A 27,857-nucleotide genomic window follows, 5' to 3' on the forward strand; every position below is an offset into this window, starting at 1 on the left:
GGAGCTAGATACTACGTTCTACAGTAACGCAAGCCTCCAAACCCCATATACCTAAAGTAGCAATCCTAGATAAGGCCTAACAAGCAGAGATGTTTTCAGCCCTGCAGTTACATGTATAAAAAGGGCTGTGGGGCCAACTTTCAAGGCCAATCAAGAAAACAAAAGCAGAATCTTTCAGCACTGCTGAGGAGTTACACCTGCAGGTTATAAGCTATGGGGCTCACCCTAGGTCAGGCATTCCCAACCTCAGTCCTCAAGGCACACTAACAGTTCAGGTTTTAGTGATAGCCAAGCTTCAGCAAAAATATAGTTAAATCAAAATACTAATTAAGTCACCTGTACTCATGCATGGACATCACTAAAACCTGGACTGTTAGTATGCCTTGAGAACCGAGGTTGGGAATGCCTCTCCTATAAGCATCCTTTTGTTGACCTTGTCTTTACATTCAAAGAACATAACAGCTAATGTTAGCTAAGCAAGGTCAGCGCAAGAACTAATTACTTTGGAATGGTAGAGAGTTTCTTAACCAGTGACAAACAAGTCCTACACAATACATTCCTGATCTGGAAGCTTGTGTGGCAGAACTGTTGTCACTCCTAGATGTGTTCCACTTCCCACCAACAGCAATTAATTGATCGGAGCAACTACAGCAGTGCAGAAGATTAATGATTTTACTTGTTGGAAAGGTGGCCTCCTATGACATTTCTACACTGAACAGCAATCTTTTTAAAGTATGACCCATTTTACTACTAATCTTTGACTATTAAGATAGTAGGTGCATAGAAAACATGCAAGTAGTGGATGTAGCCAAACCAGATTATGAGGGGTATGTACATACTTATGGAAGTGTAGCCAGCTTTAATGGCATGTACACATGGTGCGATGCACTGTACAGCCAGAGATCGACTATTCGATGTGGCCAGAGCGCAGCCCCACCAATATAGTCAATGCTGGGCTGTCTGCACAGTGTTTCATTGCGATGCAGATTCCACAGACCACACATCGGCATCGCAAGGACTACACTGTGCAATATGCACTATATTTTCTTACGATTTGGACTATAGGTAGTCGTAAGAAAAATTGCACTGTGTACACACCTTAAGAGCTTCTATTTCCATTAAAGCAAAGTTAATTACTACTTACTCATAACTGATCACTCAAGGGGTGAGGAATAGTGTATGTGACTGTTAGCCGCTCCACAATGCCAATATTCATAGACAGACCATCATTATGCACCTCATTCCAGGCTTTACACACTGTGCACTGAGTGACAACTACTGTTTAAGACAGGGATGAGGAACCTTCAGCCCTCCAGCTGTCATTGAACTACACATACCAGCATGCCTTGTTACAGTTTTGCTATTTGGCCATGCTAAAACTTTTGCAGGGCATGCTGGGATGTGTAGTTCAACAACAGCTGGAGGACCGAAGGTTCCCCATCCCTGGTTTAAGACATGTAGTTCATACTGTTCAAGATCACTGATCCTAGAACCAGACATTTTACATTCTAGTGACAGCCTGCAGGTTACACCCTAAGGCCAGAAATTTGAGTGTAGTTACAAGGTTTTGTGACCAGTATTGTTCATATGTACAGCAGAGCAGTGCAGACACTGCATGGGAAGAGTCCCACCATCCACAGGAAACCCTAAATGGGCTGTGAGTGAACGGTTATCATATAAACCCAAACATCTGTTCAAATTAAGTTAATTTGATGTTACCAATAATACAGGAGAGCACATACAACTTCAAGTGCTTTAATCTTTACAGGTACAAAAACTTTATTTTATTATACAGCAACTGGTCCTTTATTGGGACAATCCCCCTGTATTACATGTACAGCGATAACACCTAATCTAGCATCTGCGTGGCTGCTGGATGATGTGCAGTTTTTTCGGAACCACAATCTTTTCCAGCGTAGGCCGAGGCTTCTGGTGCGCCAGCTGTGCAGCTTCTGCAGGGAAGTCATGGCTGAGCTGCAGGAACAATACAAGAAAACAGCTAACTACTGTATATAGTCATGGAAATGAGGACTCGTGTCCCACAAGCAACTGAACAGATTTTGCAATTCAGTGCATCTAGATGCTTGACGTTTCTAAGAAAGCACGTATTTATGAAATATAATGGAAGCAAAAGACAAAGAAACAGAGACCCTACTATAGTGAGACAAATAAATCTTTGCAGATTGTGATGTTACCACAGTAGAAGCATGAAAAACTGACCTATTTATTAAATGGTGAAGAGGCTCATCTGCTGATTGCATACGTGCATCTACCTATTGGGGAGGGTATGCCCCCCCCCACACACACACACCCCCCAAGCCTCAAGATTTGTTAACAGCCCTGTTTACAACAGCAGTTGATCACTTATTAAAACAGTTGATTGATGCAAGTTATAAATACCATTTTTAGGGGGAAAAATGGCAAGATTTTTATTTTTTGGGGGAAACTTAATCCTGGTGTTTTATCGCAGTTAAGCATAGAAAGGAAATGGTCATCCATTACAAACCTTTTCTAGTGCCCCAGCAATGAGATTCATGGCTTGCATCTTTGTCAAGTTCACAGCAGAACTGTGGGAGGGAGAAATGTAGAAGTTAATACAACTTATCTTTAGTAAATACAGGTCAAGAACCGCCAACGGTTAAGTGTCACAATGCCTGGGTTGGAGAAATTCAACGTGCTACAAACGCTCAGTTCACCGATTCCAACCCTAGAATGTCACTGGAGAGTCAGGGATTTTTAACGGGTTGGGTATGCGTTACCGCCACTTGGGATCCTGGCGGTCAGCATACAGACCACGGTATCCCGCTGGGAGGGGTGAAGGGAACGACAGCAACAAGCCCATTGCGGGCACGCTGCGCTCGCCAGATTCTATACCACTCAGTGTCGTGGACACCCACGAGTGGGAATGGTCCCTGCTAGCAGGCATGCAGACTGTCAGGATTTAGAGGGGGGGCAGGATGTAGCAGTCGGTAATGTGACCGTACATCCCTTTTTCACATGCTGTATTTTGCAGATCTCCTGATCGGGATGGCAGATCTGGGAAATTGGACCACTGATGTGTGGCACACATTAGACTGGAGTGAAAAATCTAGTAGAATTTAGAGTGGTATCCTATTAGCTGCGGCGAGTTACCGCAGCTACAGGATTCCCCCAGGCTATCCAATTAGCTCCGTAACCCGGCACTTACCAGGGATTATGTTTCAGTTGCCTCAGGCATGCGACACAGAATCCCTGATAACCAACAGGAGACCTGTTATTGGACAGTAACACATGGGTCCACAAAGTTATCACAGATCCCATGTGTTATCGGTCCATTTACTGCACACTAAAGATAGCGTTATCATGCGGTAAATCACTGCACCAAATAGGATACCGCACTCTCCAGTTTTTTAGACTGATTAAAAAGTAATTCCTGGTAACTTCATAACTAGCAACGTTCCCAGTGGAAGTATTTAGGTAGGGCCAGTCTTTAAAAAGTAGCATTTCCAAATACTCTATAGCCCAGGGGTTCCCAGGCATGGCCCTCAAGGCACACTGGCAGTCCAGGTATTAGCTATAGCTATACTCGAGCACAGGAGACTTAATTAGTAATTCACTTATTTGGTTTTATCCATCTGTGCTCAAGCATGTATATGGACTGTTAGTGTGCCTTCAGGACAGAGGTTGGGAACCCTGCTATGGCCATTGCCCTTTCTAGGACAAGCGAACCCGCCATGTCTGCTTTTCAATACTTAATTGGAGGTAAAAAAAAAAAAAAAAAAAAAAAATATTAAAACAATAAATAAATAAGATTTTAAACCTACTGGTAAATCTTTCTCTTAGTCCGTAGAGGATGCTGGGGACTCCTTAAGGACCATGGGGTATAGACTGGCTCCGCAGGAGACATGGGCACTATAAAGAACTTTAGAATGGGTGTGCACTGGCTCCTCCCTCTATGCCCCTCCTCCAGACCTCAGTTAGAGAACTGTGCCTAGAGGAGACAGACAGTACGAGGAAAGGATTTTGTTAATCCAAGGGCAAGATTCATACCAGCCCACACCATTCAACATGGAATATACGCAGCCAGTTAACAGTATGCAACAAAACAGTATCAGGCAAAGACTGATTACAACTGTAACATAACCCTTATGTAAGCAATAACTATATACAAGCCTTGCAGAAAGTCCGCACTGGGACAGGCGCCCAGCATACTCTACGGACTAGGAGAAAAAGATTTACCGGTAGGTTTAAAATCTTATTTTCTTACGTCCTAGAAGATGCTGGGGACTCCGTAAGGAGCATGGGGTTTATACCAAAGCTCCAGACTGGGCGGGAGAGTGCGGACGACTCTGCAGCACAGACTGAGCAAACGCAAGGTCCTCATCAGCCAGGGTATCAAACTTATAGAACTTTGCAAAAGTGTTTGAACCCGACCAGGTAGCTGCTCGGCAAAGCTGTAAAGCAGAGACGCCTCGGGCAGCCGCCCAAGAAGAGCCCACCTTCCTAGTGGAATGGGCCTTTACCGAATTTGTTAACGGCAATCCTGCCGTAGAATGAGCCTGCTGAATCGTGTTACAGATCCAGCGAGCAATAGTCTGCTTCGAAGCAGGAGCGCCAACTTTGTTGGCCGCATACAGGACAAACAGTGCTTCAGTTTTCCTAACCCGAGCCATCCTGGCTACATAGATTTTAAAGGCCCTGACTACATCCAGGGACTTGGAGTCCTCCAAGTCACCCGTAGCTACAGGCACCACAATAGGTTGGTTCATATGAAACAAAGCCACCTTGGGCAAAAATTGAGGATGAGTCCTCAACTCCGCTCTATCCACATGGAAAATCAGATAGGGGCTCTTGTGAGACAAGGCCGCCAATTCGGACACCCGCCTCGCAGATGCCAAGGCCAACAACATGACCACCTTCCAAGTGAGAAACTTTAATTCAACCGTCTGAAGCGGTTCAAACCAGTGAGAGTTTAGGAACCGTAATACCACAAAAGGAGGCTAGATGTGCAGCACTCCCTTTACAAAAGTCTGGACTTCTGGGAGAGAAACCAATTCCTTCTGAAAGAATATAGATAAGGCCGAAATCTGTACCTTAATGGAGCCTAACTTCAGGCCCATATCCACTCCTGTCTGTAGAAAGTGGAGAAAACGGCCCAGATGGAAATCCTCCGTAGGAGCATGTTTGGCTTCACACCAAGAAACATATTTCCTCCAGATACGGTGATAATGTTTCACCGTCACCTCCTTCCTAGCCTTTATCAGCGTAGGGATGACTTCTTCCGGAATACCTTTCCCAGCTAGGATTCAGTGTTCAACCACCATGCCGTCAAACGTAACCGCGGTAAGTCTTTGAACACGCAGGGCCCCTGCTGTAACAGGTCCTCCCTGGGAGGAAGAGGCCACGGATCTTCTGTGAGCATTTCCTGAAGATCTGAGTACCAGGCCATTCGAGGCCAATCTGGAACAATGAGTATTGTCTGCACTCTTTCGTCTTATGATTCTCAATATTTTTGAGATGAGAGGAAGAGGGAACACAGACCGACTGAAACACCCATGGTGTCACCAGGGTGTCCACCGCTACAGCCTGAGGGTCCCTTGACCTGGCACAATACCTCCGAAGCTTCTTGTTGAGGCGTGACGCCATCATGTCTATTTGAGGAGATTCCCAAAGACTTGTTATCTCTGCAAAAACTTCTTGATGAAGTCCCCACTCTCCTGGATGGAGATCGTGCCTGCTGAGGAAGTCTGCTTCCCAGTTGTCCACTCCTGGAATGAAGACTGCTGACAGAGCGCTTACGTGATTTTCCGCCCAGCGAAGAATCATGGTGGCTTCCGCCATGACCACTCTGCTCCTTGTCCCGCCTTGGCGGTTTACATGAGCCACTGCTGTGACGTTGTCTGATTGAACCAGAACCGGTAGGTCATGAAGAAGTTCCTCCGCTTGTTGTAGGCAGTTGCATATGGCCCTCAATTCCAGTACGTTGATGTGCAGACAAGCCTCCTGGCTTGACCATAGTCCCTGAAAATTTCTTCCTTGTGTGACTGCTCCCCATCCTCAGAGGCTCGCGTCCGTGGTCATCAGAACCCAGTCTTGAATGCCAAACCTGCGACCCTCAAGAAGGTGAGCACTCTGCAGCCACCACAGGAGAGACACCCTGGCCCTGGGGGACAGGCTTATCTTCTGATGTATTTGTAGATGGGACCCCGACCACTTGTCCAGAAGGTCCCACTGAAATGTCCTCGCATGAAACCTGCCGAAAGGGATGGCCTCGTAGGCTGCCACCATTTCCCCCAGAACTCGAGTGCATTGATGAACAGACACTCTTTTTGGTTTTAGCAGGTCTGACCATGTTCTGGAGGGCCTGGGCTTTTTCCATTGGGAGAAAAATCCTCTTCTGTTCCGTGTCCAGAATCATGCCTAGGAATAATAGTCGAGTCGTTGGAATCAACTGAGACTTTGGCAGATTTAGAATCCAACTGTGCTGTTGTAGCACTCTCAGGGAGAGCGATACGCTCTTCAGCAATTGTTCTCTTGATCTCGCTTTTATCAGGAGATCGTCCAAGTACGGGATAATTGTGACTCCCTGCCTGCGCAGGAGCACCATCATCTCCTCCATCACCTTTGTGAAAATTCTCGGGGCCGTGGAAAGCCCAAACGGCAACATCTGAAACTGGTAATGACAGTCCAGTACAGCGAATCTCAGGTACTCCTGATGAGGAGGATATATGGGGACATGAATGTATGCATCCTTTATGTCTAGTGACACTATAAAATACTCCCCTTCCAGACTGGAGATCACTGCCCGGAGCAATTCCATCTTGAATTTGAACTTTTTCAAGTACAGGTTTAGAGATTTTAGATTTAAAATGGGTCTAACCGAGCCATCCGGCTTCGGGACCACGAACAGGGTCGAATAGTACCCTTTTCCCTGTTGGACTAGGGGAACCTTGATAATCACCTGCTGTTGACACAGCTTTTGAATCGCAGTTAACACTACTGCCCTCTCTGGGGGAGAAGCTGACAAGGCCGACTTGAAAATCGGCGAGGGGGCACCTCTTCGAATTACAGTTTGTAGCCTTGGGATACAATTTCCATCGCCCAAGGATTCACGTCTGACAGAACCCAGACCTGGCTGAAGAGTCGAAGACGTGCCCCCACCAACGCCGACTCCCTCAGTGGAGCCCCAGCGTCATGCGGTGGATTTAGTAGAAGCCGGGGAGGAATTCTGTTCCTGGGAACTAGCTGAAGCAGGCGTTTTTCCTCTACCCTTACCTCTGGCGAGGAAGGATGACCCCCGACCTCTTCTGGACTTATGCGACCGAAAGGACTGCATCTGATATTGCGGAGTTCTTTTGCTGCAGGGGAACAAAAGGCAAAGAGGTAGATTTACCCGCGGTAGCCGTTCAAACCTGGTCCGCAAGACCTTCCCCGAATAAAACTTCACCCTTGTAAGGTAAAACCTCCATATGCTTCTTTGAGTCGGCATCACCCGTCCATTGGCAGGTCCACAGGGCACACCTAGCAGAAATCGCCATGGCGTTGGCTCTCGAACCTAGCAGCCCAACGTCTCTGAGCGTCTCACATATAAGACTGCGTCTTTAATATGACCTAAAGTCAATAAAATGGTATCCCTATCTAGGGTATCAAAGTCAGCTGACAAGGTATCTGTCCAAGCTGCTACTGTGCTACATTCCCATGCCGATGCTATTGCCGGTCTGAGTAAAGCACCCGTATGCACATAAATAGATTTTAAGGTAGTTTCTGGTCTGCGATCAGCAGGATCCTTGAGGGCTGCCTTGTCAGGAGACGGTAGCACCACCTTCTTGGACAAGCACGTTAAAGCCTTGTCTACCCTGGGCAAGGATTCCCACCGTACCCTGTCATGTGCAGGGAAAGGATACGCCATAAGAATCCTCTTGGGAATCTGCAGTTTTTTTGTCTGGAGTTTCCCAAGCTTTTTCAAATAACTATTTCAGCTCATGATGGGGGAAAGGTTACCTCAGGTTTCTTTTCCTTATACATGCGCACCCTCGTGTCAGGGACAGAGGGGTCATCTGTGATATGCAAAACATCTTTTATTGCAATGATCATATAATGAATACTTTTGGCCACCCTTGGGTGTAACCTTGCATCATCGTAGTTGACACTGGAGTCAGAATCCGTGTCGGTATCAGTGTCTGCTATTTGGGATAGAGAACGTTCTTGAGACCCTGAAGGGCCCTGTGACACAGTCAAAGCCATGGATTGACTCCCTGCTTTTTCCCTGGACTCTGCTTTATCCATCCTCTTATGTAATAAGGTCACATTTGCATTTAAAACATTCCACATGTCCAACCAATCAGGTGTCGGCGTTGCCGACGGAGACATCACAATCATCTGCTCCACCTCCTCCTTAGACGAGCCTTCTGCTTCAGACATATCGACACACTCTTAGACACCCCCACACACACACAGGGATATATTTATATGGAGAGACAGTTCCCCAATAAAGCCCTTTGGAGAGAGAGAGTATGCCAGCACACACCCAGCGCCAACTGACACTGGAAACAAATTCCCAGATAATATAGCACTTTTTTTATATATAATTATCTGTGTAATACACTCACTGCGCTTTACAAGTATCCCCCCCCCCTCCCCCCTCTTTGCAGCCGTGTGTCACAGTGTTCAGCAGGAGAGAGTCCGGGGAGCAAGCTTCTCTGCAGTACACTGTGGAGAAAATGGCACTGGTTAGTGTTGTGGGACCAAGCTCCGCCCCCTCCAGCAGCGGGCTTCGGTCCCGCTCAATTTTGTATAACTGGCGGGGGATTTTTATAACTACTGCCTCCGCAGCCTATATATACTTATATGCCAGTCCTAGAGGTTTATATTGCTGCCCAGGGCGCCCCCCCCTCCTGCGCCCTGCACCCATCAGTGCCTGCTCGTGTGTGTAGTGTGTGGGAGCAATGGCACGCAGCGTTACCGCTGCGCGCTTACCTCAGGGAAGATCTGAAGTCTTCTGGCGCCTTTGAAGTCTTCTTTCTTCTTATACTCACCCGGCTTCTATCTTCAGGCTCTGTGAGGAGGACGGCGGCGCGGCTCTGGGACGAACGGCGAGGGGAGACCTGCGTTCCGACTCCCTCTGGGGCTAATGGTGTCCAGTAGCCTAAGAAGCAGAGCCTATCACTTAAGTAGGTCTGCTTCTCTCTCCTCAGTCCCACAAAGCAGGGAGCCTGTTGCCAGCAGTGCTCCCTGAAAATAAAAAACCTAACAAAATTATTTTTCAGAGAAACTCAGGAGAGCTCCCCTGTAGTGCACCCAGTCTCCTCTGGGCACAGAAATCAACTGAGGTCTGGAGGAGGGGCATAGAGGGAGGAGCCAGTGCACACCCATTCTAAAGTTCTTTATAGTGCCCATGTCTCCTGTGGAGCCCATCTATACCCCATGGTCCTTACGGAGTCCCTGGCATCCTCTAGGACAGAGGTTCTCAAACTCGGTCCGCGGGAGCCCACACAGTGCATGTTTTGCAGGTAACCCAGCAGGTGCACAGGTGTATTAATTACTCACTGACATTTTAAAAGGTCCACAGGTGGAGCTAATTATTTCACTTGCGATTCTGTGAGGAGACCTGCAAAACATGCACTCTGCTCTAGGACGTAAGAAAAAAAAAGAAAAAAAAAAACCACCCCACACATGTCAGGCCAGAATAAGGGGTCTATTCCTGAAGCAGTGAAAAGAGTGGAGAAATGAGCCTGTGGAGAAGTTGCCTATGGCACCCAATCAGCTGCTCCGTACAATTGTATAGTATGCAAATTATAAAGGTTACTTCAATGCCGATTGGTTGCCATAGGCAACTTCTCCACACTTCACTGCTACATGAATGGACCCCCAAGTTTCAAATACAGCACATTATAGTCGGATGGCCATATGTTAAGCCTGTTTCCCCCAAAATGGTTTTATTATAAAATATAAATATTAAGCCTGATTTAGCACAATTTTGAAGATTTGACAATAGAAATTATACATTTACTATACACACATTGATACAAACTTATTTACTATATAAAATTACTTGCAGATTTAAGGGAGGTGCAGCTGTGAGCGGTGTCTCAAACTAATCAGCGTGGCTGGCCCAGCAACCGTTTTGAGCAGTTTGGCTACAGGAAGATTGTCTAGCCGCAGCTGTGCTACGGCCCATCACTGTGGAAGCATGGAAACTGGAAGGAAGAAAAGCAAGCACGCTCTGCTAGCCAGGCAGTTGTTGGAAGATTAGCTTCCAGCAGCCGCTGACAGGCTTTGACAGTGTTGCTTCAGATGAGACTGTCAGGAGAAGCCCAGATGGGTGTGGTCAAGGATCTATATGCCAACTTGTAACTAGAGAATTTCTGGGTACTTTAGACTTTGTTTTCTTCATGCCCTCAAACCTATTAAATACCTCCCCCCATCCTTTTAATGTTAGGATTGCATAAAGCTAGTCATAAACAGAAGACTACTCCCCTTGCTAGAAAGTTATTTGCCAACATGATTTGCATCCTTCCCATTTACGCAATGGGATTTACAAGAAACTTACCAACACTAATGAAGTGTCACTTCAGGGGCTCGAGCCTAATAAGTTTGAATTCTTCATGATTTTTTGATTGTCTGTTTTTAGACTCCCTTTGGGATTGGAACAGTCAGATAATGCTTTCTTATCCACAAACAACTCATGTTCAAAGACCAACTGTAGGTCTTCAAATGGACTGGTTGGAGGCACCCAGACATATAGAGCAAAAGATTGAGACAATCTGCTATTTATGATGGCTATACCGAAAGCCTTCCAATAGAGTTAAACAGATACATAGGCCTACCAGCTGACAATCTGTTAAGCAGCTAGACTTAATTTGGTTTTAAACAGCTAAGTATTGCAGCGTTAAGGGGGAAGCAGTTGGCTTCCCGACAGACGGGATCCTGGCGGTCAATATACCAACGCCGAGATCCCAAAGTAGGACGCAATGCCGGCACCCCAAGCAGCCTCGGTATGTAGACGCCGGCATTGCGTCCTACTTTGGGATCTCAGCGTTGGTATATTGACCGCCAGGATCCCGTCTGTCGGGAAGCCAACTGCTTCCCCCTTAACGCTGCAATACTTAGCTGTTTAAAACCAAATTAAGTCTAGCTGCTTAACAGATTGTCAGCTGGTAGGCCTATGTATCTGTTTAACTCTATTGGAAGGCTTTCGGTATAGCCATCATAAACAGATACATAGGCCTACCAGCTGACAATCTGTTAAGCAGCTAGACTTAATTCGGTTTTAAACAGCTAAGTATTGCAGCGTTAAGGGGGAAGCAGTAGGCTTCCCGACAGACGGGATCCTGGCGGTCAATATACCAACGCCGAGATCCCAAAGTAGGACGCAATGCCGGCACCCCAAGCAGCCTCAGTATGTAGACGCCGGCATTGCGTCCTACTTTGGGATCTCAGCGTTGGTATATTGACTGCCAGGATCCCGTCTGTCACATTACAGACAGCCGGCATTCCCATCGTCCTAACAGCGGGACGCAGGCAGGCCTACATTGCTCTGTTAGAGGGGTCACTCATCTTTAACCATAGTCCGATCACAACCTGCTTGTCCCCATGAATGGCATTCGGGGTGCATGGGTTGGTGATGCACCTTCTCCTTTGTCATTTGCTGTATGGAGTATGGGCATGAGTGACCAGAGGAATCCCACCTCTTTCATACACGATACCAAGGTAGTCCAGTGAAAATAGGAATAAAGTGCGGTCCAGACCACTGAGACATCACAAACCGTGGCACATTTCCATTCCTTCAGCTTCTACTGCAGCACAGTAATTGGGTGGCAATATACACAATCACCTGCTCAGTTCATAAACAACACAGCCACACAGTATATAGAGGTGCTTCCATAAAGAGATGTCAAACCCATTTAACCCTTGCAGGGGACTCTGGCACTCAACAGGATACTTTAACTCTATATAAGTATAACAAATGTAGTAATCTAAGGTTATTCACAACCCAAACCTGGCTTTCTGGTTGCAGTAGTTCCAAAGTCTGTAGGCTGCTGACACACAAGCTGTCCCAAGCGGACTAAAATTGTTTAAAGGCCTGTCCCAGGTCCCACATACATGTGCAGCAGGAGCAGAAGTGGTCCCACTGCTAGGGAGATGGGACACACCGATCACTGTAGAAGGGGACCCAGCAGGGAGGCAGGATAGGATGGTGATTGCTCAAGCAGCAGTCAGAGCAGGTGGTAGAGGGGCACGCGGAGGTGTAGACAGGTACCCCAGCATATGGCAGGTTCTTTAACTAGTTATGCAATAAAGTTCTGGCACACAAGCTCCCAAGGAGACCTTCACCCTGTCTAAGACAGGCTCTATCCTCTGCACCATGTTACCACCCCCACATACCTCATTTTAATGTTCCTCCTGTGCAGACTTCTTATAATATAGCTGCACTACATAACCTACACAGCACCCAAGATCTCCTCTGAACTCTGGTTTCAGTAAGGCCGGAGAGTTAATTCAGAAACCAATGACTTTTGCTGCCCACTCTGCTGGGGACCATAGACCACCTCCCGCTGTCCTCAGCACTGTGCTTCTTCCCCCAACTGTCACCTGCCGGCCCAACAATCACTGTTTAACAGCCTCCCGAGGATTTCTACCCTCTCTTTTCACCAGGCTGAGCGTGGTCACACTCTGAAGTGGGCATTACATATATGGGGAGGGACATACACTTTTTATGCTACATCGTTACCTTTGTTTTTCTTGCGTGGGTTTCTTTGCATGCTTCTCTGGTGGGTTATTTTCTTCATTTAGCTGCTTTTTGGATACCCTCATTCCTCCAGCTTTTACTGAAAATAAGAGTACTTCTTAAAAACAGCTGGAGAGATTATAGCTTGGATTTACCAATTCATAAGAAATACTTTGAATTCATGCCTTTATACTGCCTTTCAGTGATGCAAATATTTGTGTGGATGAGCACTATATATCTATAATGCATGTTACAGGACTGCATTTCCCTCAAACTCAACATTCAAAGCAATTAAAGACATCCATACAATCACTATGTGACCACTACTCACTTGTTTTGTGACCCATGTACTGCACTTCTGCCTACACCAGTGGTGTTGAGACCTGTAGTGTTATGGTTACATGACTGCTTGCTTGTGGCATGAGAGAAGTGTAATGCAGGCAGTAAACTCTTCATACAAGTATTCCTTACACCCTCAGTTAAGTGGTTCTTTAATGAAGTGTTTCAGTATGTTGTGTGGTATTTCAGTTTTACTTTAGATTAACTAACACAGGTGTATGGCAGTGAAGGCTGGATACAGTACTATTGGTGTCCCGTTCATGCATCCAGATTTGCTCACTCATTTTTAAGAGGTCTATTACAGCACTGAAGCCCTTTAAGACATCCCCTTTTGACAGATTTAGGCCCTTCTCTCTACTTCTCACCCCTGTAGGAGATAATCACAGGAGAGCCCCTGTAATGGCTTGTTACCAGCTACAGAGCATGAGCAATGTACTTCATATTTTAGAACAGCGGCCATGACAACTTCCAAATGTCTTTCCATGCCAGGATGGTAGTAAGATGTGGTTAAAAGAATCTTTATTATGCAAATAAGTAATTGTGTCTCTTGCAGAGAGAAAGAGAAGGATAACCCAACAGGGGGCAATACAACAAGTCTAGGCTTGCTGCTGCCAGCCAGCACCGCTCAGCAGTTCCTGCAATTCTTCTTGAATAGCACCAATAATTGTGCAGTTCTAAGATACAACATACTAAGATCACAGCTTGTGTGGTTATATTCAACAAGACTACTTTGCATCTTGCGGCATGCAATACTGGAATGGTCTAGGCTTCGAGGTCCTGCCACTTTATTGCATAATAGAGTTCTACAGAATACTTGCAGCCTCCCACCACTTCTGACAGACAAAATTTGACACAGTAAAAGGAAATGCATCACTTATAGGAGGAGACAGTTTTCCGCTAGTTGTTCCAGACACTAGTGCTAGGCTAATTGTACCCCTTTCACACCACACAAATAACCCGGTATATTGTCGGGTTGACGTGTGGTGTGAAAGGGGAAAGTCCTGGGTCACCTGACCCGGTATTTCAACCCGGAAATAAAGCAGGCTTATTCCCAGGTCAGATATATTAAGCCTGGAGAAGTGATAAAGCAAAAAGTGCAAGGTGATAACGCACCAGCCAATGAGCTCCTGTCATTTTTCAAACCCATAATGATTGGCTGGTCCGTTATCACCTTCCACTTATCACTGCTCCAGGCTTAATACAGCGGTGCCTATGTGCGGTGTGAACAGGTTACCCGGGTCGATGTGATCCAGGACCCGTTCATCCTCATGTCTCTTCCTCCATAGTGTGATCTCATCTCCAAGCACCACCCCCGCTCCCACCCCCAATGCTGCTGAAGGGGCAGGGAGCATTGTAACCTTAAAAATCTGGCAGGGTGCGGCGCCCTGCTAAAACAGCCTAGCGTGAACACTACTACTCTAATGAAGCATTTAATACAATCTCAATTATTGTAATGTTTTGGGAAGACAAATTGTCTTTGCACAGCAGTGCCCATTATTTCTGCTCGTACCACCTGAAGCGGTGTGCAGAAATCTGCTCAGAGTCCAGCTCTTGGGCACAAACTCAGTATGCCCAGTAGTTTGCACGGGCTAAGCTGCATTACACTTCTAAACCTAGGGCATTTGGGCTCGACAAGTAATGGGCACCAGCAACACACCAGCAGAATTGAATGTCACCTGTTGGTTGCCCAAGAATTGAATGTCCCCTTTGAACTTTATAAACAAGGGGCATATTTACCAAGCAGTGGATTACGATTACAAGTTTTGCTTGTCATATTTAAAAGGGCAATTATTGTAAAAGCAAGAGTCAGGCTTGTTTTGCATTGATTATAATGGTCCTTTTAAATCTGACAAGCAAAATCTGTAAGAGTTGAGGACTTTGAAAAGGTTTAGTAAATATACACCAAGTAGTTGAAGTGGTGCATTTAAAACCTTGCAACAAAATGAAAGTCTGAGTTCAATAAATGCATTCAGTATGATATTCTGGTTGTCGGCGGTCACATTGACACCTCAACATTGAAGATCCCGATGTTGGAGGGGGCAGCTAGGGCTAACACCCACCTCTACTGCCTAATCCTAACCCTCCCCACTCTACCCTAACTGCAGGTAATACTATCGCACGGAGCCATCCTAGTAGCACCGATAAGCTGGCACAAGCTGCGGCTTAAGGTAGCACTGCACCGCCGGCTCCCCAGTCATGTGGGGTAGGGGGAAGAATGCAGACCACAGTGCCGTTCCAGCTTCCCCGCCAGGGGTTACAGTGCTGAGTGCCATCTCCCAAGTGCCCTCACTGCAGTCCAGCCTGCTACAGCGGGCATGGGACACTGACCAGTCGCTGCATCTTATCAGGGATTAGGGTAGGGTGGTAGGCGAAACCAAATTGCCAGAAATAGCCCCATTTTTGACATTTCTCATGAAAACCGTTTTACTGAACCTGTGTTTTCAGGAGGAATTATTTTCTTTCATGGGCGATCCTAATTAAATAGCCTGCAATAATAAGAATTTACTCACCAATAATTCTATTTCTCGTAGTCCGTAGTGGATGCTGGGTACTCCGTAAGGACCATGGGGAATAGACGGGCTCCGCAGGAGACTGGGCACTCATAAAAAAAATAAAAAAAAAAAAAAAAGATTAGGTACTATATCTGGTGTGCACTGGCTCCTCCCTCTATGCCCCTCCTCCAGACCTCAGTTAGGGAAACTGTGCCCGGAAGAGCTGACATTACTAGGAAAGGATTTGGAATCCAGGGTAAGACTCATACCAGCCACACCGTACAACTTGTGATAACTATACCCAGTTAACAGTATGAACAACAACTGAGCCTCATTCAACAGATGGCTCATAACAATAACCCTTTAGTTAAGCAATAACTATATACATGTATTGCAGAGAGTCCGCACTTGGGACGGGCTCCCAGCATCCACTACGGACTACGAGAAACATAATTACCGGTGAGTAAATTCTTATTTTCTCTGACGTCCTAGTGGATGCTGGGTACTCCGTAAGGACCATGGGGATTATACCAAAGCTCCCAAACGGGCGGGAGAGTGCGGATGACTGCAGCACCGAATGAGCAAACTCAAGGTCCTCCTCAGCCAGGGTATCAAACTTGTAGAATTTTGCAAAAGTGTTTGATCCCGACCAAGTAGCAGCTCGGCAAAGTTGTAAAGCCGAGACCCCTCGGGCAGCCGCCCAAGAAGAGCCCACCTTCCTCGTGGAATGGGCTTTTACGGATTTAGGATGCGGCAGTCCAGCCGCAGAATGTGCAAGTTGAATCGTGCTACAGATCCAGCGAGCAATAGTCTGCTTTGAAGCAGGAGCACCCAGCTTGTTGGGTGCATGCAGGATAAACAGCGAGTCAGTTTTTCCGACTCTAGCCGTCCTGGAAACATAGATTTTTAGGGCCCGGACTACGTCCAGCAACTTGGAATCCTCCAAGTCCCGAGTAGCCGCAGGCACCACAATAGGTTGGTTCAAATGAAACGCTGATACCACCTTTGGGAGAAATTGGGGACGAGTCCTCAATTCTGCCCTGTCCATATGGAAAATCCGATATGGGCTTTTACAGAACAAAGCCGCCAATTCTGACACACGCCTAGCTGAGGCCAAGGCCAACAGCATGAATACCTTCCACGTGAGATACTTCAACTCCACGGTCTGAAGTGGCTCAAACCAATGTGATTTTAGGAAATCCAACACAACGTTGAGATCCCAAGGTGCCACTGGGCTGAATATGCAGCACTCCCTTAACAAACGTCTGAACTTCAGGCAGTGAAGCCAGTTCTTTTTGAAAGAAAATAGACAGGGCCGAAATCTGGACTTTAAATGGATCCTAATTTTAGGCCCATAGTCACTCCTGACTGTAGGAAGTGCAAAAATTGACCCAGCTGAAATTCCTCTGTTGGGGCCTTCCTGGCCTCACACCAAGCAACATATTTACGCCATATGCGGTGATAATGTTTTGCTGTCACATCCTTCCTAGCTTTTATCAGCGTAGGAATGATGTCATCTGGAATGCCCTTTTCCATTAGGATTCGGCGTTCAACCGCCATGCCGTCAAACGCAGCCGCGGTAAGTCTTAGAACAGACAGGGCCCCTGCTGTAGCAGGTCCTGTCGGAGCGGCAGAGGCCAAGGGTCCTCTGAGATCATTTCTTGTAGTTCCGGGTACCAAGTTCTTCTTGGCCAATCCGGAACGATGAGTATAGTTCTTACTCCTCTCTTTCTTATTATCCTCAGTACCTTGGGTATGAAAGGAAGAGGAGGGAACACATAAACCGACTGGTACACCCACGGTGTCACTAGAGCGTCCACAGCTATCGCCTGAGGGTCCCTTGACCTGGAGCAATATCTTTTTAGCTTTTTGTTGAGGCGGGACGCCATCATGTCCACCTGTGGCCTTTCCCAACGATTTACAATCAGCTTGAAGACTTCTGGATGAAGTCCCCACTCTCCCGGGTGTAGGTCGTGCCTGCTGAGGAAGTCTGCTTCCCAGTTGTCCACTCCCGGAATGAACACTGCTGACAGTGCTAGCACGTGATTCTCCGCCCATCGAAGAATCCTTGTGGCTTCTGCCATTGCCATCCTGCTTCTTGTGCCGCCCTGTCGGTTTACATGGGCGACCGCCGTGATGTTGTCTGACTGAATCAGCACCGGTTGGTTTTGAAGCAGGGGTTCTACTTGACTCAGGGCATTGTAAATGGCCCTTAGTTCCAGAATATGTGTAGGGAAGTCTCCATTGCATGGAACCTGCCGAAGGGAATTGCTTCGTAAGAAGCTACCATCTTTCCAAGGACTCGCATGCAGTGATGCACCGACACCTGTTTTGGTTTCAGGAGGTCCCTGACCAGAGATGACAATTCCTGGGCCTTCTCCTCCGGGAGAAACACCTTCTTCTGTTCTGTGTCCAGAATCATGCCCAAAAACAGCAGACGCGTCGTAGGAATCAGCTGCGACTTTGGGATATTCAGAATCCAGCCGTGCTGTTGTAGCACTTCCCGAGATAGTGCTATGCTGACTAACAACTGCTCCTTGGACCTCGCCTTTATAAGGAGATCGTCCAAGTACGGGATAATTATAACTCCCTTCTTTCGAAGGAGTATCATCATTTCGGCCATTACCTTGGTAAATACCCTCGGTGCCGTGGACAGACCAAACGGCAACGTCTGGAATTGGTAATGACAGTCCTCTACCACAAACCTGAGGTACTCCTGGTGAGGTGGGTAAATGGGGACATGCAGGTAAGCATCCTTGATGTCCAGCGACACCATAAAATCCCCCTCTTCCAGGCTTGCAATAACCGCCCTGAGCGATTCCATTTTGAACTTGAACTTCCTTATATAAGTGTTCAAGGATTTCAAATTTAGAATGGGTCTCACCGAACAGTCTGGTTTCGGTACCACAAACATTGTGGAATAGTAACCCCGTCCCTGTTGAAGGAGGGGAAATTTGATTATCACCTGCTGAAGGTACAGCTTGTGAATTGCCGCCAGTACTACCTCCCTTTCCCTGGGAGCAGCTGGCAAGGCTGATTTGAGGTAACGGCGAGGGGGAGTCGCCTCGAACTCCAGCTTGTATCCCTGAGATACCACTTGTAGAACCCAGAGATCCACCTGTGAGCAAACCCACTGGTCGCTGAAGTTCCGGAGACGCGCCCCCACCGCACCTGGCTCCACCTGTGGAGCCCCAGCGTCATGCGGTGGACTTCGTGGAAGCAGGGGAGGATGTTTGTTCCTGGGAACTGGCTGTCTGGTGCAGCTTCTTTCCTCTACCCCTGCCTCTGGGCAGAAAGGACGCGCCTCTGACCAGCTTGCCTTTCTGAGGCCGAAAGGACTGTACTTGATAATACGGTGCTTTCTTAGGCTGTGAGGGAACCTGAGGTAAAAAAGTCGACTTCCCAGCTGTTGCTATGGATACGAGGTCCGAGAGACCGTCCCCAAACAATTCCTCACCCTTATAAGGCAAAACCTCCATGTGCCTTTTAGAACCAGCATCACCTGTCCACTGCCGAGTCCATAATACTCTCCTGGCAGAAATGGACATTGCATTAATTCTAGATGCCAGACGGCAAATGTCCCTCTGTGCATCCCTCATATATAAGACGACGTCTTTAATATGCTCTATGGTTAGATAACATTGATTCCCTCGACAGGGATACTATTTTGCTGACAGGGTATCAGACCAAGCTGCTGCAGCACTACACATCCATGCCGAAGCAATTGCAGGTCTCAGTATAGTACCTGAGTGTGTATACACAGACTTCAGGATAGCCCCCTGCTTTCTATCTGCAGGCTCCTTTAAGGCGGCCATATCCTGAGACGGCAGTGCCACCTTTTTTTAATATGCGTGTGAGCGCCTTGTCCACCCTAGGGGATGTTTCCCAACGTAACCTGTCCGTTGCCGGGAAAGGGTACGCCATCAGTAACCTCTTAGAAATCACCAATTTCTTATCTGGGGAACACCACGCTTCTTCATACAATTCATTTAACTCATCAGATGGGGGAAAAGTCACTGGCTGCTTTTTCTCCCCAAACATAATACCCTTTTTTGTGGTAACCGGGTTAATGTCAGAAATGTGCAACACATTTTTCATTGCCGTAATCATGCATCGGATGGCCCTTGTGGACTGTACATTTGTCTCATCCTCGTCTACACTGGAGTCGGACTCCGTGTCGACATCTGTGTCTGCCATCTGAGGTAGCGGGCGTTTTTGAGCCCCTTATGGCCTCTGAGACGCCTGGGCAGGCGCGGGCTGAGATGCCGGCTGTCCCAAAGCTGTTACATCATCGAACCTTTTATGCAAGGAGTTGACACTGTCGGTTAATACCTTCCACATATCCATCCACTCTGGTGTCGGCCCCGCAGGGGGAGACATCACACTTATCAGCTCCTGCTCCGCCTCCACGTAAGCCTCCTCATCAAACAGGTCGACACAGCCGTACCGACACCGCACACACACAGGGAATGCTCTGACTGAGGACAGGACCCCACAAAGTCCTTTGGGGAGACAGAGAGAGAGAGTATGCCAGCACACACCAGAGCGCTATATAACAGAGGGATTTACACTAACACAAAGTGAATTTTCCCCAATAGCTGCTTATATCACCTTTTGCGCCTAAATTTATGTGCCCCCCCCTCTCTTTTTTACCCTTCTTGTAGTGTATACTGCAGGGGAGAGCCTGGGGAGCGTCCTTCCAGCAGAGCTGTGAAGAGAAAATGGCGCCGGTCTGCTTAGGGAGATAGCCCCGCCCCCTCCGCGGCGGGCTTCTCCCGCTTTTTTAATAATGTTAATGGCGGGGGATTAGGCACATATACAGTTTCTAACTGTATTATGTGCAAATTTGCCAAAAGGTATACTTATTGCAGCCCAGGGCGCCCCTCCCCAGCGCCCTGCACCCACCAGTGACCGGAGCGTGTGGTGTGCTGTGGGAGCAATGGCGCACAGCTGCAGTGCTGTGCGCTACCTTATTGAAGACCGGAGTCTTCAGCCGCCGTTCTTCTCCTGGTTCTTCCGTCTTCTGGCTCTGCAAGGGGGACGGCGGCGCGGCTCCGGGAACGGACGATCGAGGTCGGGCCCTGTGTTCGATCCCTCTGGAGCTAATGGTGTCCAGTAGCCTTAGAAGCACAAGCTAGCTGCAAGCAGGTAGGTTTGCTTCTCTCCCCTCAGTCCCTCGTAGCAGTGAGTCTGTTGCCAGCAGATCTCACTGAAAATAAAAAACCTAACAAATACTTTCTTTTCTAGTAAGCTCAGGAGAGCCCACTAGGTGCATCCAGCTCTGGCCGGGCACAGATTCTAACTGAGGTCTGGAGGAGGGGCATAGAGGGAGGAGCCAGTGCACACCAGATATAGTAACTAATCTTTCTTTTAAGAGTGCCCAGTCTCCTGCGGAGCCCGTCTATTCCCCATGGTCCTTACGGAGTACCCAGCATCCACTAGGACGTCAGAGAAAAATAAATAAAAAACATACATAAAATTGGACAAAAAGTGCGAGAAAATAAGATTTTACTCACCGGTAAATCTATTTCTCGTAGTCCGTAGTGGATGCTGGGAACTCCGTAAGGACCATGGGGAATAGACGGGCTCCGCAGGAGACTGGGCACTCTAAAAGAAAGATTAGGTACTATCTGGTGTGCACTGGCTCCTCCCTCTATGCCCCTCCTCCAGACCTCAGTTAGGACACTGTGCCCGGAAGAGCTGACACAATAAGGAAGGATTTTGAATCCCGGGTAAGACTCATACCAGCCACACCAATCACACCGTATAACTCGTGATACTATACCCAGTTAACAGTATGAATATAACTGAGCCTCTCAACAGATGGCTCAACAATAACCCTTTAGTTAGGCAATAACTATATACAAGTATTGCAGACAATCCGCACTTGGGATGGGCGCCCAGCATCCACTACGGACTACGAGAAATAGATTTACCGGTGAGTAAAATCTTATTTTCTCTGACGTCCTAGTGGATGCTGGGAACTCCGTAAGGACCATGGGGATTATACCAAAGCTCCCAAACGGGCGGGAGAGTGCGGATGACTCTGCAGCACCGAATGAGAGAACTCAAGGTCCTCCTCAGCCAGCGTATCAAATTTGTAGAATTTAGCAAACGTGTTTGCCCCTGACCAAGTTGCAGCTCGGCAAAGTTGTAAAGCCGAGACCCCTCGGGCAGGAGCCCAAGATGAGCCCACCTTCCTCGTGAAATGGGCTTTCACTGATTTAGGATGCGGCAATCCAGCCGCAGAATGCGCCAGCTGAATTGTGCTACAAATCCAGCGAGCAATAGTCTGCTTAGAAGCAGGAGCACCTATTTTGATGGGTGCATACAGGATAAAAAGCGAGTCAGTTTTCCTGACTCCAGCCGTCCTGGAAACATGAATTTTCAAGGCCCTGACTACGTCCAGTAACTTGGAATCCTCCAAGTCCCTAGTAGCCGCAGGCACTACAATAGGTTGGTTCAAGTGAAAAGCCGATACCACCTTAGGGAGAAACTGGGGACGAGTCCTCAATTCTGCCCTATCCATATGGAAAATCAGATAAGGGCTTTTACATGACAAAGCCGCCAATTCTGACACACGCCTGGCCGAAGCCAAGGCCAATAACATGACCACTTTCCACGTGAGATATTTCAGATCCAGTCTTAAGTGGCTCAAACCAATGTGATTTTAGGAAACTCAACACCACGTTGAGATCCCAAGGTGCCACAGGAGGCACAAAAGGGGGCTGAATATGTAGCACTCCCTTTACAAATGTCTGAACTTCAGGCAGTGAAGCCAGTTCTTTCTGGAAGAAAATCGACAGAGCCGAAATCTGGACCTTAATGGAACCCAATTTTAGGCCCATAGTCACTCCCGACTGTAGGAAGTGCAGAAAACGACCCAGCTGAAATTCCTCTGTTGGGGCCTTCCTGGCCTCACACCACGCAACATGTTTTCGCCAAATACGGTGATAATGGTTTGCGGTTACATCTTTCCTGGCTTTTATCAGCGTAGGAATGACTTCTTCCGGAATGCCCTTTTCCTTTAGGATCCGGAATTCAACCGCCATGCCGTCAAACGCAGCCGCGGTAAGTCTTGGAACAGACAGGGCCCCTGCTGTAGCAGATCCTGTCTGAGCGGTAGAGGCCATGGGTCCTCTGATATCATTTCTTGAAGTTCTGGGTACCAAGCTCTTCTTGGCCAATCCGGAACCACGAGTATCGTTCTTACTCCTCGCCTTCTTATTATTCTCAGTACCTTTGGTATGAGAGGCAGAGGAGGGAACACATAAACCGACTGGTACACCCACGGTGTCACTAGAGCGTCCACAGCTATTGCCTGAGGGTCCCTTGACCTGGCGCAATATCACTTTAGCTTTTTGTTGAGGCGGGACGCCATCATGTCCACCTGTGGCCTTTCCCAACGGTTTACCAACAGTTGGAAGACTTCTGGATGAAGTCCCCACTCTCCCGGGTGTAGGTCGTGTCTGCTGAGGAAGTCTGCTTCCCAGTTGTCCACTCCCGGAATGAACACTGCTGACAGTGCTAAGACGTGATTTTCCGCCCATCGGAGAATCCTTGTGGCTTCTGCCATCGCCATCCTGCTTCTTGTGCCGCCCTGTCGGTTTACATGGGCGACTGCCGTGATGTTGTCTGATTGGATCAGTATCGGCTGGTTTTGAAGCAGGGGCCTTGCCTGACTTAGGGCATTGTAAATGGCCCTCAGTTCCAGAATATTTATGTGTAGGGACGACGACTTCTGACTTGACCAAAGTCCTTGGAAATTTCTTCCCTGTGTGACTGCCCCCCAGCCTCGAAGGCTGGCATCCGTGGTCACCAGGACCCAGTCCTGTATGCCGAATCTGCGGCCCTCTAGAAGATGAGCACTCTGCAGCCACCACAGCAGAGACACCCTGGTCCTTGGAGACAGGGTTATCAGCCGATGCATCTGAAGATGCGATCCCGACCACTTGTCCAAGAGGTCCCACTGAAAGGTTCTTGCATGGAACCTGCCGAATAGGATTGCTTCGTATGAAGCTACCATTTTTCCCAGGACTCGTGTGCAGTGATGCACCGATACCCGTTTTGGTTTCAGGAGGTCTCTGACTAGAGATGACAGCTCCTTGGCTTTCTCCTGCGGGAGAAACACTTTTCTGTTCTGTGTCCAGAACCATCCCCAGGAACAGTAGGTGTGTGGAAGGAACCAGCTGTGACTTTGGAATGTTTAGAATCCATCCGTGCTGTTGTAGCACTTCCCGAGATAGTGCTAGTCCGACCAACAACTGCTCCTTGGACCTCGCCTTTATAAGGAGATCGTCCAAGTACGGGATAATTAAAACTCCCTTTTTTTTGAAGGAGTATCATCATTTCTGCCATTACCTTGGTAAACACCCTCGGTGCCGTGGACAGTCCAAACGGCAGTGTCTGGAATTGGTAATGGCAATCCTGTACCACAAATCTGAGGTACTCCTGGTGAGGATGGTAAATGGGGACATGCAGGTAAGCATCCTTGATGTCCAGGGATACCATGTAATCCCCCTCGTCCAGGCTTGCAATAACCGCCCTGAGCGATTCCATCTTGAACTTGAATTTTTTATGTATGTGTTCAAGGATTTCAAATTTAAACTGGGTCTCACCGAACCGTCCGGTTTCGGTACCACAAACAGTGTGGAATAGTAACCCCCTCCTTGTTGAAGTAGGGGCACCTTGACTATCACCTGCTGGGAATACAGCTTGTGAATTGCCTCTAGCACAGCCTCCCTGCCCGAGGGAGTTGTCGGCAAGGCAGATTTGAGGAAACGGCGGGGGGGAGACGCCTCGAATTCCAGCTTGTACCCCTGAGATACTACTTGAAGGAACCAGGGATCCACCTGTGAGCGAGCCCACTGATCACTGAAAAAAATAAATATTTTTTTTTAGGCGGCCCCCCACCGTTCCTGGCTACGCCTGTGGAGCCCCCGCGTCATGCGGTGGACTCAGAGGAAGAATTTTGATTCTGGGAACTGGCTGACTGGTGCAGCTTTTTCCCTCTTCCCTTGTCTCTGTGCAGAAAGGAAGCGCCTTTGACCCGCTTGCTTTTCTGAAGCCGAAAGGACTGTACCTGATAATACAGTGCTTTCTTAGGCTGTGAGGAAACCTGGTGTAAATTTTTTTCTTCCCAGCTGTTGCTGTGGATATGAGGTCCCAGAGACCATCCCCAAACATTTCCTCACCCTTATAAGGCAGAATCTCTATGCGCCTTTTAAAATCAGAATCACCTGTCCAGTGTCGGGTCTCTAATACCCTCCTGACAGAATGGACATTACATTAATTCTGGATGCCAGCCGGCAAAATATCCCTCTGTGCATCCCTCATATATAAGACGACGTCTTTAATATGCTCTTATGTTAGCAAACTAGTATCCCTGTTTGACAGGGTCACAGACCACGCTGCAGCAGCCCTATCTGCAGGTCTCAGTCTAGTACCTGAGTGTGTAAATACAGACTTCAGGATAGCCTCCTGCTTTTTATCAACAGGTACCTTCAAAGTGGCCGTATCCTAAGACGGCAGTGCCACCTTTTTTTGACAAACGTGTGAGCGCCTTATCCACCCTAGGGGATATCTCCCAGCGTAACTTATCCTCTGGCGGGAAAGGGTACGCCATCAGTAACTTTTTAGAAATTACCAGTTTCTTATCGGGGGAACCCACGCTTTTTCACACACTTCATTCACTCATCTGATGGAGGAACAAAACACTACCTGCTTTTTCTCCCCAAACATAAAACCCTTTTTTTTTTTTTAGTGGTACTTGGGTTAATGTCAGAAATGTGTAACATTTTTTATTGCCGGGATCAAGTCACGGATGTTCCTAGTGGATTGTGTATATGTCTCAACCTCGTCGACACTGGAGTCAGACTCCGCGTCGACATCTTCTGCCATCTGAGGGAGCGGGCGTTTTTGAGCCCCTGATGGCCTTTGAGACGCCTGGGCAGGCGCGGGCTGAAAAGCCGGCTGTCCCATAGCTGTTACGTCATCCAGCCTTTTATGTAAGGAGTTGACACTGTCGGTTAATACCTTCCACCTATCCAACCACTCTGGTGTCGGCCCCACAGGGGGCGACATCACATTTATCGGCATCTGCTCAGTCACCACATAAGCCTCCTCATCAAACATGTCGACACAGCCGTACCGACACCGCACACACACAGGGTATGCTCTGACTGAGGACAGGACCCCACAAAGCCCTTTGGGGAGACAGAGTGTATGCCAGCACACACCAGAGCGCTATATAATGTGGGGCTTAACACTATAACTGAGTGAATTTTCCCCAATAGCTGCTTGTATATACAATATTGCGCCAAAATTTAGTGCCCCCCCTCTCTTTTTAACCCTTTGAGCCTGAAAACTACAGGGGAGAGCCTGGGGAGCTGTCTTCCAGCTGCACTGTGAAGAGAAAATGGCGCCAGTGTGCTGAGGGAGATAGCTCTGCCCCTTTTTTGCGGACTTTTCTCCCGCTTTTTTATGGATTCTGGCAGGGGTATTTATCACATATATAGCCTCTGGGGCTATATATTGTGATTATTTTGCCAGCCAAGGTGTTTATATTGCCCTCAGGGTGCCCCCACCCAGCGCCCTGCACCCATCAGTGACCGGAGTGTGAGGTGTACATGAGGAGCAATGGCGCACAGCTGCAGTGCTGTGCGCTACCTTGGTGAAGACTTTAGTCTTCTGTCGCCGATTTTCCGGACCATCTTCTTGCTTCTGGCTCTGTAAGGGGGACGGCGGCGCGGCTCCGGGAACGAACACCAAGGACGGGTCCTGCGGTCGATCCCTCTGGAGCTAATGGTGTCCAGTAGCCCAAGAAGCCCAAGCTAGCTGCAAGCAGGTAGGTTCGCTTCTTCTCCCCTTAGTCCCTCGATGCAGTGAGCCTGTTGCCAGCAGGTCTCACTGTAAAATAAAAAAACTAAAATATACTTACTTTCTAGGAGCTCAGGAAAGCCCCTAGTGTGCATCCAGCTCGGCCGGGCACAGAATTCTAACTGAGGTCTGGAGGAGGGGCATAGAGGGAGGAGCCAGTGCACACCAGATAGTACCTAATCTTTCTTTTAGAGTGCCAAGTCTCCTGCGGAGCCCGTCTATTCCCCATGGTCCTTACGGAGTTCCCAGCATCCACTAGGACGTCAGAGAAACTTACATTTTTTGCTACCCAATGTTTTATCGCCTCTAGTAGGATAGTGCCTTAAATGTCACCCTAATACTTACCCCCGGGGTATAGTGGATGGTGGTATGATTCCGGCATGGATCATATGACCACCAGCATCCCAACAGCTGGCGCATCCCCAGTAAACATGTCACAGGTGAAATCAACCACAGCACTATACAAGATAGGTCACAATATATAAAGATATACTGTATATGTGAACAGCTCAGTACAGCTGTTTGAGAGATGTTCTCATATCTGAGGAATTCACATAGAGTTACACAGCTACTGTTACATCTCAGCCTTGCAGAAGTTACCAGTGTCACCAATAAGGCCTGATACTCCGTTGCTTCATTTCTATAATTCCAGTTACTTCTCCTGTCCTGGGGCAGTCCATAGACCAGTTATCACAGAGTGTGTCAGTCTAGATTCCCATCACTCCTCGGTGTGACAGCGGATTCACCCATCAGACAGAATGATGACAGCCAATTAATCAGCCTTCATGAGCACAACAATTAGGGAGGAGTTTCCAACCCAGCTTTTACACCAGAGCTGGGGTGAGACCTCAGACCCCCCTCCCCTTCCTCTCCTGAGAGTGTAGTAACTTTGCTGTAAGGACAGCCAGGTACAGCAGTAATGTCAGTGTTATGTCAGGATCTACATCTCTGCAGAGCCTCTTATCCCTGAGCCAGTGATCACATACACCCATGTGAATGCATGCATGGTGATCACACATGCAGAGCCTGGATGGCCATGTTGCAGAGAACACTCAGTGTTAGAGAGCCCCTGCGTGCATATGCAGGCCAGCTCCTGCACCACGCTGTGTTATCTAGGCTATGGGTATTACAGGAGGAGAGCACAGCAGTATGTATGACTGGTCACAGTATATCACAATACCATGTATAAGTCAGACTGCCACACAAAGGAGATCCTGCACTCACTGAAACTACAGCAGCACAGGTGAGGCCCTTTCAGCCCCAGCTACCTACCTGCAGGAAGGTGGCCCCCCTTCAGGGGCAGTTCTTGCACGGCCGCCTCTTTGGTCATAGTGTAGCCCCTGTGTGTGTTTGCCTGTGTCTCTCTGTTTACTACTCTCAGTCTTTCTCACGCTGCGCCCTGGAGTCCGGGCTTTTATACAGGAAGGGGAGGGGGCTGCGGG

The 27,857-nt window shown here is 48.0% G+C and overlaps 1 protein-coding gene across 1 annotated transcript; it reads right to left on the reverse strand.

The window, feature by feature from the left end:
• Positions 1-1,741: 1,741 nt before the first annotated feature.
• On the reverse strand, positions 1,742-27,826 carry DAPL1 (death associated protein like 1). The gene is made up of 4 exons (XM_063933686.1): positions 27,688-27,826; positions 12,710-12,806; positions 2,507-2,567; positions 1,742-1,974 (listed from the first exon to the last, which is right to left on the reverse strand). The coding sequence occupies exons 1-4, from the start codon at positions 27,743-27,745 to the stop codon at positions 1,855-1,857; spliced, it is 336 nt and encodes a 111-aa protein (XP_063789756.1). The 5' UTR covers positions 27,746-27,826; the 3' UTR covers positions 1,742-1,854.
• Between the last annotated feature and the right edge of the window lie 31 nt (positions 27,827-27,857).

The sequence above is a fragment of the Pseudophryne corroboree genome, chromosome 7, assembly GCF_028390025.1.
Source record: "Pseudophryne corroboree isolate aPseCor3 chromosome 7, aPseCor3.hap2, whole genome shotgun sequence".
In the NCBI taxonomy this organism is placed as follows: domain Eukaryota; kingdom Metazoa; phylum Chordata; class Amphibia; order Anura; family Myobatrachidae; genus Pseudophryne; species Pseudophryne corroboree.